At 54.8% G+C, this 17,481-nt stretch overlaps 1 protein-coding gene across 7 annotated transcripts; it reads right to left on the reverse strand.

The window, feature by feature from the left end:
- Nucleotides 1-949: 949 nt before the first annotated feature.
- Nucleotides 950-12,383, reverse strand: Ampd2 (adenosine monophosphate deaminase 2). 7 transcript variants are annotated; one of them, XM_074050817.1, is made up of 19 exons: nucleotides 10,928-11,065; nucleotides 8,356-8,407; nucleotides 7,080-7,210; nucleotides 6,719-6,849; nucleotides 6,342-6,410; nucleotides 6,133-6,244; nucleotides 5,759-5,945; nucleotides 5,381-5,522; nucleotides 5,184-5,273; nucleotides 4,829-4,958; nucleotides 4,467-4,661; nucleotides 4,257-4,388; nucleotides 3,934-4,097; nucleotides 3,547-3,673; nucleotides 3,294-3,457; nucleotides 2,890-3,010; nucleotides 2,405-2,578; nucleotides 2,123-2,233; nucleotides 950-2,003 (listed from the first exon to the last, which is right to left on the reverse strand). In XM_074050817.1, exons 3-19 carry the CDS (start codon nucleotides 7,107-7,109, stop codon nucleotides 1,794-1,796), a joined length of 2,289 nt encoding a protein of 762 aa, XP_073906918.1. In that variant the 5' UTR covers nucleotides 7,110-7,210; nucleotides 8,356-8,407; nucleotides 10,928-11,065; the 3' UTR covers nucleotides 950-1,793. The 7 variants fall into 7 exon arrangements, with proteins under 7 accessions (XP_073906918.1, XP_020022995.2, XP_073906921.1 ...); XM_020167406.2 differs by lacking the exons at nucleotides 8,356-8,407; nucleotides 10,928-11,065 and adding an exon at nucleotides 11,919-12,383; XM_074050820.1 differs by lacking the exons at nucleotides 8,356-8,407; nucleotides 10,928-11,065 and adding an exon at nucleotides 11,919-12,089 and having other exon boundaries at nucleotides 7,080-7,340.
- Between the last annotated feature and the right edge of the window lie 5,098 nt (nucleotides 12,384-17,481).

The raw sequence follows: 17,481 nt of genomic DNA on the forward strand, positions 1-17,481 counted from the left end.
TCCAGCATTCAGATCTGATATGTAAAGGGGATGGATGCCTTCTGCACCCGGATAGGCCCAGGTCCTCATCGAGAGGCCTGGCTAGCGACCTTCAGGAGCCAGGAGGATGATAGTTGTGTCTGGGACCAGGTGCAGATTCCACCTGTGGGTGGGAAGGCAGGACCGGCTGGCAGGGGAGAAGGAGCAGCTGAATGCCACCAGCTCCTCATTATGGCCACTCTAGTTCTACAGCTGTTCCTGAGGCAGCTCTCCCTCCTAACCCCCATCCCCATGTCCCATCCCATCTTCTCTCTGCTGCAGTGGCAGTACTGGGGTTTGAACTCACGGCCTTGCATTTTCTGGGCAGGCACTCTACCTTTACCCCCACCTGTGCTTTCCTTCTTCACCAGAGCAGCAAACTTCAGCAGCCTCCACGGCAGGTAGGTGTTCCAAAAATTGTGTAGGAGGCTCACACAGAAGCCGAGCCGGTAAGGCTGAACACACAGGCTTGCTCCCACCTCTTGCAATACAAACTGCAGAGAGCCTGCCAGTGTCTACCACACAAACCCATTTCTGAATCACAAATCCTGGAAATTTGAAACACTCCTCAGATCCTCGCCTCTGCTTGGCGAGGCATACCCCCTTCTACCAGACTGGAAGCACACAGGGAGTTCAAAGCAGGATGGGTGCCAAGCTCCATGCTGGTGACAGGAATGTACCCAACCTGGGACCAGTTGCCCACCTCAAAATGTGTTGTACCTCACTGTGCATAGTGGTGCACACCTGCAATCCCAACACCCAGGAAGATGAAAAGTTTGAGGCCAGCCTGGGCTACATAGTGAGAACCTTTCTCAAAAAAACCAAAAAATCCCAAAACAAAAATGCACTAAACTTCCATCCAGAGTGTGCCCCTGACCCCCAACCCCTGCCACCCCACAGCTCTCCCTCTCCCAACAGAGATCCCACTTGCCTCATTATTTAAATAGTCTTTATTTTTCATGCACTAGGAAAGATGGGTCATATCAAACACTGCTTTTCACAGCAAAGGCCTCGGTTCAGAACACAACACAGGGGGCCAGCCAGGATCCGGGTCTGGTCAAAGACCTGGGGACCACAAAAGGAAGATCATCCCCAGGGCTACTGGCAAATCCAGCTATAGTGGCCCCAGAAACAACACAGGGCAAATGCCCCCTCCCACAGGGGCACAAGAAGCTGACACCAGAGGAGGAACACATGGACTGGGGAAGAACAGAGAAGGCTGCCTGGCAGGCAGTGATGCAGAGGCAGTGATCCAGCACCTCTCGGGCCCGACTCCCTCCCGAGGACTGGCACCCAGGCCCTGGCAAGCTCAAGCTCACCAGTGCAGAGCTGCTGGAGCCCATCAGCACAGGTACACGGGCTCCCTGCCTGCCCCTCTGCCACACCAACAAGTAGGGAGCTGAAGTTCAGCTGCAGCTAAAGAATGGACTTGCCAGACAGGACCCAAGAGGCTGAGGGGCCAGCCCCACACAGCCATCCCAAGTCCCTTGGACATGAAGGATACCCACAGGATAGCCAGGCTTCTAAGGATCCACGACAGGACTCTGACAAGGCCAGCCCTTAAATCTTGGCTACCAGGTGCCACCTGAGCCAAGACAACAGCAAAGCAGATTCCCAGGCAATGCTTTCAGTGAGGCAACCCAGGGACAGGTCATAGTCAAAGACATGCAGGACAAACACAAGGAACGGAGACATGCAGAGACCAAAACAGGTTGGGAGGGGTCCACAAAACATGGTCAAGGCGTGAAGATGGAGTGGAGGTGCCCGAGCCGGGTTCACTGAGGCCCCGGGCTTGTGGCAATGCCCGCCTCCTCTGGGATGGTCTCTAGCATCTCGCTCTGGACGGCCTGCGTGATGAGTGCCAGCTCCTGGCACAGGGTCTCATGGCGGTAGCCCACGCGGATATCTGGCACATTGGTGCGACGAATATCATTACCCTCAGGCCCTTCCTTAGTATAGCTGGGTCCTAGCCAGTGGCTCTTTACCTGCAGGGGGCATGGGCAACAGGCAGGGCTGCAGCCAGTTCCCAACTGTCCCAGGCCCCCAGATGCACAGGCGGGGAGGAAAGAGGCGATGCCAAGGCCCAGGTGGGTGGGCAGAGTACCTTGTGGGAGAAGCCGCTCATGAGCACGCTGTTACGGGCTAGCTCACACATGTCACAAGAGCTGAGCTTCCACACCTGAGTGGCGATGCTGTACTCCTCCATCAGCGGCTCCTGCACAGGCCAGGTTCCCTCAAACAGGTGGCCCTGCTACCCACCCTGCCCTCCCCTGCACGGCTAGCCATTTAAGTCTGCTGTACTCCACCAACAGAGGGCAGCACCACCCCAGAGAGACCCCAGTACTGCAGGACACTGCACACGTAGCTACCCCCCGGGGGCTCTGACCTTGGTGAAGTGAAACTGCAGAGGGTCATCAGTGGACAATGAGACCATGAGGCCACGGGACAGGTACTCAGGCAGTGGGTTCCGGTGGTAGCTGAGGAAAAGGCTATTGTTGCTGAGCGGGGACATGGCGATGCCTATCTGAGCCAGGTAATACAGGTACTGAAGGACAGGGGCCTGGGCAGGCGAGAAGGAGGCAGGGAAGGCTTGTCAGGTGATCCCGAGGCTGGAAGGCATGCTGGTTCTGAGGGTCCAGGCCAAAGCTGAGGGCAGGGGGTCCAGGCTGGGCCCGTGTGAGAATGGCGAGCTGAGTTCCAGCCAGAATCCAGGCTGGGCCCCCAGTGTGGAGGCTGGGAGCATTAGTTATATTGGGAAGGAGGCATCCGATGTGGGGGCTGGGTGAGGAGGAGGATCAGTTGCTGAAGGGGCCCACAGGGTTCAAAGGAAGGTGAACAGCTGTTGGGGGAGAGCTGGGGGCAGACCCTGACCTTGCGCAGAAGCAGCCCATGGGAGATGTTCTCAGCCAGCATGAAGGCTGACACCAGGTGGTGGATGGGCCCGGCCTCCCCACAGTGCGGCCTCAGCACAAACGTGTGGAAGCCCCTCTGCCTGAGGCATGAAGACAGGGCTGGTGTCACAGCCTGCACTCACCTGTGCTCCCAAGCCCCCACCACAGAACACTTGCATCCCCCAGCCAGTGACTGTGTGGACCTGAGATAAGAGGCAGGGGTAGATTCTTGGCTGGGAAGGGGTGAGAGATGGAGCCCAAAGGCAGAGAAAGAGCCTAACTAGTCTGGGCAAAGGAGTCACAGAAGGGTCAGGATTCATGGTTGCCCCAGCCCACGGGGCCCAGAGCAAGTAGAGGTTCAGAACTTGGGGGTGGAGTAGGCACCTGCGCAGATGGTTTAACGTGGCCATGTTGGCAAATGTGTAATACAGGTAATAAGCATAGGGTGGGTTGTCCTCCTCCACCCAAGCCTCAGGGAGGGGGCTCTCCAGGTTGAAGACATGGTTCTCAGGCTTAGACTCATCATCCACACTGTCAAAACCATCCACCTGTCACAGAAGCCAGTGATCAGGCCTAGAGTTGTGGCTAGGCCTGAGCCCAGCTGTCCTGCCCTTGCCCAGCCTGTGCTAGCACTCACGTGCTCTAGAAAAAGGTGCAGCTCTGGGTGGCTGGCGGGGTGCACAGTAGCCTCAAACAATGGCAGGAAGATGTTCTCCAGCATCTCCTGGAAGTTGGCCAGCTGGCCCTTGGTGCGGTACACATCACTGCAAACGAGACAGCACACGAGCAGGTACAGGTGAAGACCAGCGGAAGGAAACTCAGCAGGCTGGTAAGTGTCAGAACTGGCCCGAGAGCACAGAGCTACTCTGGGAAAGCAGGCTAGCTGGGTGGGCCAGGCTGGACAGACTGTGGGGTAGGCCTGGGAGGTCTCTCCTTGCACGCAAAGGGCTCAGGAGGGCAGGAGGCAGGCCTGGTCCCCTTGACCATGACCATTGTGTTTCCTCCCACTCCAACGGACACTCACAAGAGGCGGGGCACCTGCACGAGCCAGCGCACATTGGGAGAGTGCACTCGGTGTGTCACGGCCCAGCGTGCCAGCTTGTCCCACTCGTCCCTCGAGCGACCATAGATGGAGAGCCGCAGCTCTGCATTCTGGTATTTGCTCTCCTCCAGGTCGGACATCACTTCCTAGACGTGTGGAGCAGCTGTTACACTCAGGCTCCTCCTAGGACCCCGCACCCACCCACCCACCACCCGTGCTCATCAGGCTTCTTCCAGCCTCGCTCCCCCCACACTCTCCGCTCAGGCTCAGGCTCTCAGTTCAGCAGGGGACGGCTGCCTCCATACCTTGATAATGTGTGCAAAGTACTTCCCGGAAACCCTGTTGTCTGTCTTGATGAAGATCTCTCGCAGGACAGACTCTCCAATAGGGTTGTATTTGGCATTGAACTTGTCAAAGCGGTGGAAGGTGTTCCTGTCCTGGGAGAGAACGGCAGGCCCAGGTCATCCCTGACCTCTGACCCCTGCATTGACCCAGCCCATGCTGCAGGGACAGACCGCGTGCACGTCGAGTGTGTCCACACTCAGGTCGTAGGCAGTGAGATTCATGCTCTCAAAGACCTCCCGCAGCGTCTGCTCGCGGCCCTGCTCCACATGTACAATCTCCTCTAGGTGTCGCTTCATGGCCCTCTTGATGAAGCGCAGCAGGTGCTTCTGGTTCATGCAAGATGAGGCATGGATGTGCGTGTCCACCTAGGGTGGAACAGGGCTGCTGGGTCCATCAGAGGCCAGGAAGGTCCACGGCCAGCACAGAGGGATGATAGGAGAGGGCTCTCGGTAAGGGATGGTAGGAGGGGGCCCAGCCCCTAGAAGGGAAGGTACAGGGTCAGAAAGCAGGACGGTCACCGGGTGAGGCCCACCTTGCGGATATTGTAGAAGTCTCGGTGTGGCACTTTCTTCTGAGCAGCCAGCTCCTTCATCTCATTGAGCAGCACGTGCATCTGGAACTTGGAGCTCAGGTACTGTAGCCGGCGGTAGCAGAACGACTTTCTGGGCAGAAGGAAGGAGAACAAGGAAAGGGAATCAGACCCTAAAGGAGGTACCTGGGGGTCCAGGCAGCAGAGCCAAGGAGGAGGCAAGAGTGTGAGGGGCAGAGGCTGCCAGAGGGCAGCGGATAGAGGGAAGAACTAAGACTTGGTGACTAAGGAGTAGCAAAAGCCCAGGCAGAGAGGGGCAGGGCTAAGAGGAGAACTGAGCAAGACAGCTGAAACTCACATGGGGCCATTGATGATCAGGGCCATCAGCACATTGACATCAGCCACAAATTCCTGTAGGTCAGGGTATGGCAGCTCCACCTCTGAGCAACTGGCACACGGGGAGTTTGGGTGAGGAGAGCAAGCCAGGCCCTGCAGCCCCTCCCAGGCCACTGCAGCCTCCCAGTGTCCCCCCAGCACACACCACACCCCTCTTACTGCTCATCGGGTTCCCGGTGCGTGTAGACATGCACCACGCCACGCACCATGCGCAGACCCAAGCCCAGGTCCCCAGGCATGGCACTTGGGTCACAGCGCTCATACGGGTGCTGCTCCAGCGCAGGGGGGTGCACCGGAGCATCTGCAAAGGTAGGAAGGAGGGGGTCAGCACCGGGGTTCCTCCAGGCCAAGGGCTGCCCAGCTGAAAAGCCCCACAGAGGGCAAGGGACATCAGAGGCCTCAGCAGGACAGCTCCTGCCCAACTTCCACCCTCCCGGGTGCCAAGCAGCTGGAAGGAGCCTGGGTCTGGAGAGATGCAATGAAAGAAGATGCCAGGGCCTCAAGCACTGGGGGTGGGGCAGGGATGGGGGGTCCCACCGGCAGACACAGGGGTGTCAGGGCTCTGCTCATAGGTCCGTGTTTCCAGGGGCTTCTCTGCCAGCTGCTGCAGGTAGCGGCGGGTGGTGGGGCAGAAACTCTGCAGCGACAGGGTCATGTACTTCTCCCGGATGAACAGTGCCCGCACCACACTCTTGGCTGCATCCAGCAGGTCTGTGAATGGCACCTGGAGAAGAGGATGTGTAGTCACTCTCCTTGGTCCCCGATCCGCTCGTGCTTACCTGCTCCCTGTAGCCTTCTCCACACTGTCCCCACCTCCTGAAGTCCTCGACCCCAGGAACAACCAACCCACTCTGGTCCCAGCCTACCAGGGAGCTCCCAGCCAGACTCTCCAGCCCCAACCCCACACTCACCCCACACTTCTCCTCCCCGGAGATGGAGACCCGCTGAAATTCCCGTTCCAGCACCACATCACGCTCCCGCAGGCCCCGGTCACCCTGCCCCTCACCCTGCTCCTTGTAGAGCCTGCAGAGGAAAGGATGGGTGCAAGAGAGGAGCTGGAGCCTACTGCAGGATAGGCCTCAGTTCCACATCCCTGCATGTGCCCCTCTGCCGTCCTCACTGGAGGTCCGAGTCACTGTCTGTCTTCAGGAAATCTTGCTTAGCCCGAAGCAGGATGTCTGGCTCCAGCCTAGAGGTGAGAGAGGCAAGAGGTCAGGCAGAGCACGGAGGGTGGCTTCAACTCCCAGACCCCGCCATGTGTCCTGTATGTGTTGTCCCATGTGGGCCTCCCTGGCAGGGCTGCGGCAACCTGTGCCGTTCTCAGCCCACTTCAGAAAGGAGAATGCAGATCCAGTTTAAGCAGCAGACCCCAGGCCACCCCAGTGGATAAAAGAGCCAGAACCAGGCAGCCTGGCTCCAAAGAATGAGCTCTATGCTGTCTCCCAGGTGGACCCCAAGGACAGGATGGGATAGGATGGCACAGGGGCCAGGGCTCACTTGACATCTTGGCTGATCTGTCGCTCCAATCGCTGTCGCCTCTCCTCCAGCTGCTCAATGGGGCTCTCCTCCGGGAACTCATATGGGGCACTTCGGAGCTCACTCTCAGCCAGCGAGCGGCTGAACAGTTCCTAGTGGGAAGGAGGAAAGGGTGAAGGGTCAGGTGGCCTAACCCTCAGGCCCTCTGCCCTGAGTCCTCCCCTGCAGAGCCTGGGCATGGGATGCAGCAGCAGGAGCCAGGGTTCCTGGGAGAGGCTGAGGATCTGGGACAGCCAAGCGTGAGGTGAGAGGTGGCTGAGGTGGAGGGTGTGGGAGCAGAGGCAGGGTGCAGGGTGAGGGGGCACGGGGAGCCAGGGGATACCTCAGCGATCTCCTTGCATTTGCCATCCATAGACGTGCGCAGGTCGAGCGGGAAGTGCTTGAGGCAGGGGGCGGGGCCCGGCAGGGATCGGGCAGACTGCAGCGGAGGGGCCCCCAGACCACCCCGAGCCTCTGGAGAGACAGTGATGCCATGGTCAAGGGGTGGAGGAGCAGGGCTCAGGCACCCCTGGAAGCTGAGGATCCTTGCTTGCCCCAGGCCAGCCCCCAAGAGAGGCCAAGGCTTGGACTGTGGGCAGTCCCTCTACAGAAGCAGAGAAACGAACCCATGTGGCTCCCAAAGGTCCTCACCCTCATGTGTACACAACACCCCTGGCTATCCTCACCCTCAAGTCTACAAAGGGCCTCTCACCATCCCGGGCTTAGGGAGTGGTTTACTCCACAAATAAGAGCCTGAGGCCTGGGTGAGAGCTCATTTCCTCAGGTCATGAGAATTTGCACCGGACTACCTCCCAGAAATGGGTGCACATGTGGACATATGTACACAGGCAGAGACACATGCACACAGACGCGCACCAAGTGCTCAGTAAGGACCAAATGGTCATACCAGGGATCTCCAAACCTCAGTTTCCAGGGTGGCTAATCCATATCAGACCTGCCTTGGACTAGCAGATCCTCCACAGAGGAACAGGGCCCCCGCCTGCAGACCTCTAGGGCTCAGGGAGGCCACAGCAACCACCCCAGCTGACCTGAAGAAACAGCCCTCAGGAAAGAGAAGGACCTGGTTGGCAGAGAACCATGTCTCCTCCCTAGAGGCCTGCCCTCTCCCTAGGACCCCAGAGCTGCCAAGATGTGGCCTGGTCCCAGTCTGCACCTCCCACTGCTGGCTGCCCCTCCAAAGGGAGCCGCCACAAACAGCCTGCGCCACTCAGAGGCCCCAAGATCTGGGCCGGAGGCCCCATGGACGGCCGAGGGGAAAGGAGTATCAGAAGCCAGGAGTCTTTCTCCTCCGTCAAAGACAGAACTCTTTATCCACACCACCAGGAGGCTGACGCTAAAGGCCTTGAAGCTGCTAGTCTATGGCTGCTTGAGCTCCCAGCCCACCAGGAAGGACCCTCCCTGAGCTCCCAGCAGCCTTAGCCTCCCATGCAGGCGGCTCTCTGGGGAGGGACTCCCCTCCAGTACCTGCCCCTCCCCCCATGGCCCAGAGGAGGAATGGAGGCTCTGACCAGGTAGTATGCCTTAAGGTCTCTGTACCCATTTTCAAGTCCTCCAGGTCTGGTCCCAAGGTTGGACAAAGGGAAGAGGGAGGTGCTTACCCTAGCTCCAGGACTCAGTCGCTTGCTTGCCTTGGTCCTGCCTGGACTCTACCTGCAGAGTTCAAGCTGCTCTAGCTAGCAGCCCTGTGCCCCTTACCCGCCTGTTTGCAAGTAAAGCTGCAGCCAGTCCCCCAGGACAGCTCAGGGGCCGGCACGGGCTGTACCAAGTACAGCTGCAAGCAGGGGAGACCCTGGGATGGCCAGGAGCAGGGGCCTGAGGGAGCCCAGAAATCCAGGGAAGGAGCAGGAGTTGGGAGCTTGAACCAACAGGGTCTTAACCTCTTCAGTGCCAGGAAGGCTCAGTCAGACATGGGGCTCAGAAGGCAGAGAGGCAGGGCAGGCTGACAGGGAGGGGCCAAGTCTCCCTAAAACCTCAGTCCTGCGGGACAAGGAGTAGGCAGGGCCTGGCTGGCCAAGGGGTACGAAGGGAGAAAAGGAGGAGGCACAGCCCTCCTCCTCTCTGAATTTTGCATCCCCAGACCAGCATCCTCTGCCCCCACTGTCCTTTGGGTCCTAGCTATGGGGCAGCTTGGAAGAGACAGACCCTTGCTGACGAGAGAAGCTGGCTGGCAGCTGGGCCAATGTCTTACAGAGGCTTCACAGCCCCTAGACCTCTAATCTTTATCTCAAGCCCATTGTTCAGGAAGAACACTTTGGGAAAAGGGAACTAGCATTTGGAAGACTCAAGTCTGACTGTGCTCTGCCAGTCCTGTCCTGCCTGGCCATAGGCCCCATGGCTCACAGAGAAAATGCTCCACAAATATTCTGTAAAGCCCATGGCTCTGGGCCCAGGATCTGCAATTAGAAACTCCTGGGACCCTCAAAACACTTGCCATACAGATTGAGTAGGGAGGCTTGCTGAGCCCAGCACAGGGTCAAGGCAGCTAAGCGGAAAAGATAGCAAATACAACAGAACTTGGCAGGGGTGGAGATAAGGTGACACCATCTCTCACATGGAAGAGGGCATAGGAGAAAGAAGAAGGAAAGATGGGTACCTACCCACTCCTGGGGTATAAGGTCTTTGCTTTGCCCAAGAACCCAGATTCTATACTCCTCCAGACATAAGGCCCTAGCCTACTTCTAAGCCGCTCAAGAGGAGGCAGACCACAAGCCTCCATGGCTGCCTAGGTTGGTCCAGCAGAAGCTGAGCCAAAGGCCCTCATCTTAAGCTGGCTCCCAGCAGGTGGCTTGGGACCTTCACAACAAATGCTGAATGAGCAGGAGAGGTTCCAACAGCTACAGCCATCCCCCGCCAGCCTGCCAGGCCACTGCAGAGGACTGCCCGTGATTCATTGGAGGTGACACAAAGGCAGAAACCTTCTCACTCTCTCAGGCCAGGCCTAAAAGACTCAGCCCCCACTGGTTCCTTCTCCTGGGACCTGGACCAGAGGTTCCCTGCCATAGCACCACACATTCAAACCCTCACTTACACAGGCAGTCAACCAAAAGCCAGAGGGGCTATTCTCCAGCCACTTCACCAACCTCAAGATTCTGGCACCTTGTTTTTCCCTCTCCTGATCAGGAGCCCCCTGTCAAGACTGCTTCAGTGGGCAGGGAGGTGCCCAAGGCTTTGACCCCCAAGTAAAAAGTGCTCTCACATCTGACCACCCAGGAGTCTCTGTTTCAGCAAAAAGGCAACCCATCCAGAATGAGCCCCAGGGCACACACCTTCAGAACTCCACAGAGAACACACACCCTCAGTACAGTACAGATTTCGGACCAGACATCTTCAACAGCTCAAGAAGAAGCTGATGGAAGGGGGCAGTCAGGCTACAGATAAGGGCAGCTGGAAGGGGTGGGTCAGTACGTCACCAAAGTGGGGGTGGGTCTTTCCTTAGCCACAAGGCCTGGGGGCAGCAAACGTCAGGCAGACATCCCCCAGGAAGCAACCGAGCATTCACCAAGCTGGGCACAGCCACACTACACCATTGGCTCCAAATGGTGCAGAGATGCCTACAGAGCAAGAGCTGAACAAAAAGGTGAGAGCACACAGCACACAGGCTGCCCCAAGGACACCCCACTCTAAGGAGGCTCACAACACAAACCAGAACCAAGCAAACAGCACAGGACAGTGAGAGTGGAGCCCTAGGTCTGGGATGCAGACCAGCAATGGCTGTGTGGAGATGTCAGACCCCCCAGGGGGTTCTAGAAAACAGGACCAAGCCCTGCAGGAAGATAGCCTGAGTCTGCCTGGTTCAGGCACAGGCACCAATCAGAGTGGCCAGTCCCCAAACCAGTCAGTCCCACACACCCCCATTCCATTCACACACACTTCATACACAATCTTAGCATCTGCACACGCAGACACGTGTGCACACACACTTCTTCAGCACCCACGCCCACACCCACTCCTTGTTACAGAGGACAGAATCCCTGACATAGAAACCTTAGGCACTCCCTCCCTGCTTCCCTCCTCTCACCATCCAAGCCGGCCAGCCGTGGGACAGAGGTCGAGGGGCACCACTGCGGAGAGGGTGCAAGAGAAGGGGGCCCCTCTCTGAGGTGTCCCGTGGCCTGGACTGGGGGTGGCTGGGGCAGAGCCGGTACCTGAGGCCACCAAGCACACACTCACCTGGAAATGCAGCGGAGGCCTGCAGACTGGCCCGCTTCTTAAAGGGATATTTGGCTTTGGATTTGCTGGAGCCAGATGGATAGGATGCCATGGCTGGAGCCAAGGCGACAGCGGACGAGTCAAAGCGGCACCGGCTGGGGCCTGGCTCTGCCACATCCAACCCTTTCCTCCGCCCCGCCCCCAGCGGGAGTGACTGATGCAGGAAGCAGCGCCCCGCAGGCGGAAGAGGCCCTGGCCACGATTTCTGATGTTGTCTAGGCAACCTCGGGGAGTGGGGCCTCCATCCCTGCCCCCTTATCATTCCCCTCTCTCCTCAGTCCCTGGAGTCACGTGACTGATGGTGGCTGGGCCTGGGGGCGGTGGGGGTGGTGAGGGTAGAGGGAAGAAGGTGAGGCAGAACCAACCCCCAGCTCTGCTCAAACCCCCCCCTCCTCCCAAGAACCCTCACCCTGGCCAGGGTTCCAAGGCAAAGGAGCCGAAGTCCAAGCTAGGCTGGTCCAGCCAGCCTGGGAGAAAAATAATAAATAGGATTCCAGCGTGAGGTCCTCCAAGCTCAGAACCCATTCGTCGTCTCAGGGCAGGACAAGCGCACGCATGAAAACCCAGAGCCCCCCTTTTTTCCTTCTCCACTGGACCCCCAGCCCCAAGAGTGGCACAGCTCTGGGAGAAGAGGGCAGAAGTGAGAATCCCAGCCCAGGAGGGAGGGGCCTGTCTTGGGAAAATTCCACTGTCCAGCTGTCGCTGCTTCCTAGGAAGGCAGGGAGGCGAGACACAAGCAGGTCTGGGGTCTGTGGGAAAGACCCCAGTCCTTTCTGACTTGTCCCTCCGTCGTTAAACACCAGGGTCTGCTTCCCCTGACCCTTCCGGGGGGAACTCGCCGCCTTCCCTAGGTCCTGAGGCTGTGCTGAGACCTCCCCTCCCTCTTGACACCCTGGTCCATACCACTTCTCTGTCCAGAGTCCCCCTCCGCAACACACGCGCGTACGCTCACCTGAGGCCATGCTGCCCGAGTCCCGAAAGGCACGGGGCTGCTGCCCACGAGGGTCTGCCCAGCGCGGGGAAGGGCCCGGGTGGTGAGTCGGGGGAGGAAGGATGGGGTCCAGACCCCCGCCAAGTCGCTCCACGAGCCCCCTGCCCCAGCACTAGGAAGGGGAAAGGCAGTTTTTCAAAATGGCCAGCTGGCTGGAGGCTGACCCCAGCCGACCTCGGCTGCCGGAATGGCCTCGGGAGACCCCACTGCGTCCTGACCCCCCCCACCAAGCCCCGCACGCGAGAGGCGGGCAGACCACGTGCTCCGCAGAGAACTCGTCTAGACTTCTTTCAGTACTCCCTGGGTTTTGGGATCCGGCTGCCGGTGGCTGGACTGCCACAGAGTTACGCAACAGGTGGGACCCCTCCTAAACCTCCCGGGCGCCTCGCCAGCCTCCGCCGCCCCAGGCCCAGCCAGGTCCGTGGCCCCGCCCCCAGGCCGGCCCCGCCCACGCCCGGCCAGCCCCGCCCACGCCATTTTTCCTCTTCCCGGGCGCCACGTGGGCAGCCACCACGCCATGGTTGGCCCGGCTTGGCCCTGGGTCTTGGGCAAGTGCTGTGCGTCAGCTTCCTCATCAGTGGGACGGGATGGGGTAATAGCAGTAGGGGTTATTGTGAAGATTAAACGTAAAGCACCTTTACGCAGTGCCTGGCACTAAGTCAGAGCCCAATGATAGCTGTTTCTATGGCCCCGGTATTCATTTTAAGCAGAAGCCCCGCGCCTACATTCTCTGCGTTCTCACCTGGTTCTGTTTTCTTTTGGCAGGCGTTGGTAGGCAGGCCTTGCCCTGCAGGACTGGCTCCCCTTCCCATATTAATTTCTATATTTAATGGGTAGGAGCTTAAACTCTGGCCAGAATGTCTGGGTTCAAATTCACACTTCTCCACCTATTTCCTAACCAACGTTGAACAAGTTACCTCACTTCTCTGTGGTTCTATGTAGTCTATAAAATCAGTGAAAGAACACCTGCTCTATTAGGTGGTTAAGCTGTGTTAATGTAAGTTAAAGTGCTTAGATCTGTATCTGGCCTGTAGCGACTACTCAGTGTTCGTTGCATTCGCCTTGGGTCCCTGTTGCCACCTTACTGGTTCACCCTCTGGCCTATAAAGAAGAGTTTGGGGAAAAGAGGAAGGGAGTTGGACTGTTTGGAGGACTACAGACACCCTCTCCAACCAGGAATCCCATGTCCCAGAGGCAGGGAACTTGGTGAAGGCAGTTCTTTCTGTGAGCATAATTAAGTTTATGAGCAGCAATTAGTCTCTTTCCCACTCTTTGCTTTGTGGGAGCCCTTTGTCCCCACACCCAGTTGTTCTAATGCTGTAGAATCAGCTGCACCCAGTTCTCACAATCCCACACTGAGCTTTGTCCCAAACTCTGTGGAATTCTGTCTTCTCTCACCACCCTGGATTCTGGACCCTGTACTCTATTCTCTGCCTACATCTGGTGCAGCTCCATTGATGCCATCTACTGCTCCTTAAACTTAAAAAACCATTGCCTTGAGCTGGGGATCTCAGCTCAATGATAGACTGCTTCTGGGTTAAATCCCCAGCACTGCCAAAACACAACAAAACCCTACCATGCCTGCATAAACATGGAAGGAATAGTCCATCGCACAATAAAACTCAATAAAACTAAAAAGAGAACATGGAGATGCCACCTTTTTTGGTGGGGACCAGTACTGGGAAGTTGAGCTCCAGGCCTGATGCTTATCAGACAGGTGCCCTACCCCTTGAGCCACTCTACCAGGCCTTTTTGTGCTTCCCCACCCTAGCAGGGATGACAGGTGCGTGCCAACATGCCAGCCACCGATTGAGATGGGGCTTGTGAACTTTTTGCCCAGGCTGGCTTTGAACCTCCACCCTCCAGATCTCTGCTTCCAGAGCAGGTAGGATTACAGGTTTGAGCCACCTCACAGGCTGAAATGTCATCTTTACATATAAACAGCAAAGACTAAGAAAAGCATCCTAGCACAAGCAAGGGAATAGTTAGTGAACTGAGACACTTGAACACACGCACATATACACACTACTGGGGATCATAAACATCTTTCCAAGAGGGTCTCAGAAAGGTTCCTGCTATTTCACCCAGTAATCTACTTCCAGGAAATTGTTCTTTTAAAAAGAATGACAAAAAAAAAAAAAAACTCCATAAAGCTGTTCATCAATGTTTATCACACAGAAAATTTGGAAACTTAAAGGTATGACAATGGGCAAATGTTTAAATTATGCTATATTCATCCAATGAAATACAGTCATTAGAAATTCTTAGAGAAATTTTTTAATGATGTGAAAATGTTTATAACATAGGTGAAAGAATGGATGCAAACAACTGTGCATGTATGCTCCTAATTACGTGGTATTTACACACAGAAAAGAAACACACCAAAAAGTTTAAAAATGACTGACTGAGGGAATTATGAATTATGTTTAATTTCTTTATGCCTATTTTCACTTTAAATTTTTCCCACAGTATATATCCCTTAGTTTTATAAGCAAGGGGAAGCAAATCAACAAAAGCCTGCAATCATCTCCATGGCCACCCAGTCATCTCCATGGCCCCCCTCCCCAGATTTAAAGTGGGCTAATTTTTTTCACATGCCTGAATAACTATTTTATTTATTTTTTTACTATTGTACTAGGGGTACATTGTGGCATTTACAATGTTCTTACAATATGTCAAATATATCATAGTTGAATTCACTCCCTCCATCAAAAGTAAGCCATTTTTAATATGGCCTCCTAGGTTGGTCTTAGGGCCCTTAGGAATTTTAAGGATGTTAGCTCTTAAAAATGAATAAATCTGATCATTAAAACTTAAGCACCATGTAACCACGTAGGGCATCTATATGCAGATAAGATGCAAATTTTGACATAACTATAAGGGCCACAGTCTTGCACTGGGCCAGACCTCTTTAGCATCCTATAACCCAGATCTACTTGCCCAGCTAGCCCCAGCAAGTAGCAATCCCTCTCCTCCACCCAACCCAGGCAAACCAGTTCACTAGTTCCTTGATGAACCTCCCTAGCCCCACAAGCAGCACACCCTTTGCTCTAAAATCCTCCCCTATTTCCAGGCCATCTGGTGTTTAGTCACTGCTAGGAAGTCTGCCCCGTTTCCAGCTAAGCATCAATCTCCCACCCACCAACATCAACAAGAATCTCAGTGGTGTTTCATTGTCTATGAACAGAGCTTGGGAAATGGAGTGAGTCATCATGTCGCCTTAGACCTTTTCACATTGAAGCCTTAGTGCTGTTATTAATGTCATCCAGGACCTTCTCTAGTTCTAAGCACACCTTCCTTCCCTCCCAGGCTATTCCCACCCATCACTTTTTAATTCCCTGCCCGCCCACCTCCGTCCCCCCAAAAAAGAGCACAGATCCCCAATGTTAACACCCTCCTATTTATCTGAAGAACCTGCTTCTCTTTCCTTCTGGTTCTTGGCTCACTGGTGATGTAAGCCTCCCTAGGCCAGAGCACTCCTAGCAGACCCTAGGCTTGGGAGAGAATGCACACAGCTCCAAAAGACCCTTGGTCAGGGCAATTTCCTAAGCCCTGCCCTATGCCCAGGCCCTTGTAGAGCCAAGCTGTTAGGTTCCTCAGCTTCTCCTAGAGACCAGCTCCTCCTACTCCCTCACGTCAGTCATCCAGCACTGTTTGTAACACCATGCAGCTGTGTCCATCTGTACTGGTCTGTTAAGTCCCCGGTGGATTTTAGCCAAACCCTTTACAAGGCTCTTCACTGGCTGGGTCCAATTTCCCTTTCCTGTCCTCATCTCCCAGCTCTTCCCTCCATACATCTTTCACTCTAGCTCAGAAACCTTAAACTTTCCAGTCTCTCTGAAGACAGTTTGTGCCTCTATGCCTTTTTTCCTCTCCCCAAATGATCATACTCTGTTTTTTTCTGCTGATCTGCCCCTGTGGAAAGTCTGTCCATTTTACAGTCACTCCTTCCTTTCTTCTACCACAGAACTTGCATCAACCTGGCAGTTAGATGCGTATATAATTGCCTCTCTACCAAGGGTGGAGGCTAGATTTTAAACAGCTCTGATTTCCCCAGCATTAGCAGTCACTTTAATTAAACTGTTACTTTGAATTTCCCCAGCCTCCTCCTTTGAACTGGAAGTTCCTGAAGGCAGCTCTTTTTCCTTCATGTTCCCCCACTACAAGTGGGACAGGGCTTATCACTGGATGTAAGACAGATCCTAGACCTCCTCTTATCTCAGGAAACATCCCCATATTCAGTAGGAAAGTGATTCTTCTTTCCCTCAAAATGATATGGCTATAAAGGGTTGTGACCCAAGCACCTGAGCTACGGTTGTGATTGTTACAAGCACCCTCACTGAAAGGATCACTTCAGTCACCCCGAAAATGGGCATTGCACTTTCTGCTGTATCTTCTTCATCAGGACCCTGTCCCTAAATGTGATAATCAAGTAGAACAGCCACAGGAAGTGCAGAGCTGACAGGCAAAGTGGGTGGTCACCAGCATGGGTCTGTGTTCTGAGGCCAGGCCAGTTCCCTCCCTGGACTTGGTGGTGAGAATGGAGTGCTCCCACCCAGCAAGCTAGCAAACAAAGCAGAGGCAGCACCAAGTCTTTAGCAATGGAGGCTGAGAAAGGAACACACTCAGTGTGGGAATCTGCTGCTCTCAGATTCCCACATTTACCCAAGAATTTTTCTTTCACTGGCTGCTTATGGGGCTAAGGATTGGTAGTGAAAAGGAAGATCACTGATGGTTGTTTACTAAGTTATGAGACCATGTAAAGCTGTGGAACCCTCAATTAAAGGCTGTAATCCACATAAAAAAAATCTATAGTTCCTGGCAGTCCCTTGCTTTGAACAGTGTGGCCTTCAATACAGTCTGGCTTAGGTGTAAGTTACCAATATGGTAGGTAGGACAGGGCTTATAATTACTGGAACCTTATAGCCAAGATCCCAAGACAGCCACGATTTCAACACAACTCTCTTGTTTTCCATTAAGTCGATAAGCACTTGCCAAGTTTTGGGAAGACAGGATTGCCATGGAAGGCACCTCAGCAGCCATCTACTTCACCAGCCCTGAGAGTCTGGCCTCCCAGGTATTCAGCTGGAAGGTAGGGGATGAGAGGGTGATCAGTGACAGCTCAGGGTGTATGGCAGGTGGGAGATCTAGATTCTGCCTTTCACTTTCTCCTCCCACTGGCCACTGCTGCACAATTCTACTATAAAAGGGGAATCCTTTTAGCTTATAAATTCTCTACCTTAACTGTCCATAGGAATCACCTGAGAAAATTTTAACTCCTCATGCCCGGAAGGCATAACAGACCAATTCAATCAGTATTTTATTTATTTATTTATTTATTTATTTTTATTTATTTTTTTTTTAAAAAAAGCTCTCCAGTAAACACCAATGAATACCAAAAATTGAGATCAACTGTTCTAGGCCAGAGTTTTTAAGCCTGTCAAAGGACAATAATCACCTGTATTAGTTTAAAATATTTTGCAGAGTTGAGTGGCTGTGGAATTACCACTAGTACTAAAATTTA

The sequence above is a fragment of the Castor canadensis genome, chromosome 12, assembly GCF_047511655.1.
Source record: "Castor canadensis chromosome 12, mCasCan1.hap1v2, whole genome shotgun sequence".
Taxonomy (NCBI): domain Eukaryota; kingdom Metazoa; phylum Chordata; class Mammalia; order Rodentia; family Castoridae; genus Castor; species Castor canadensis.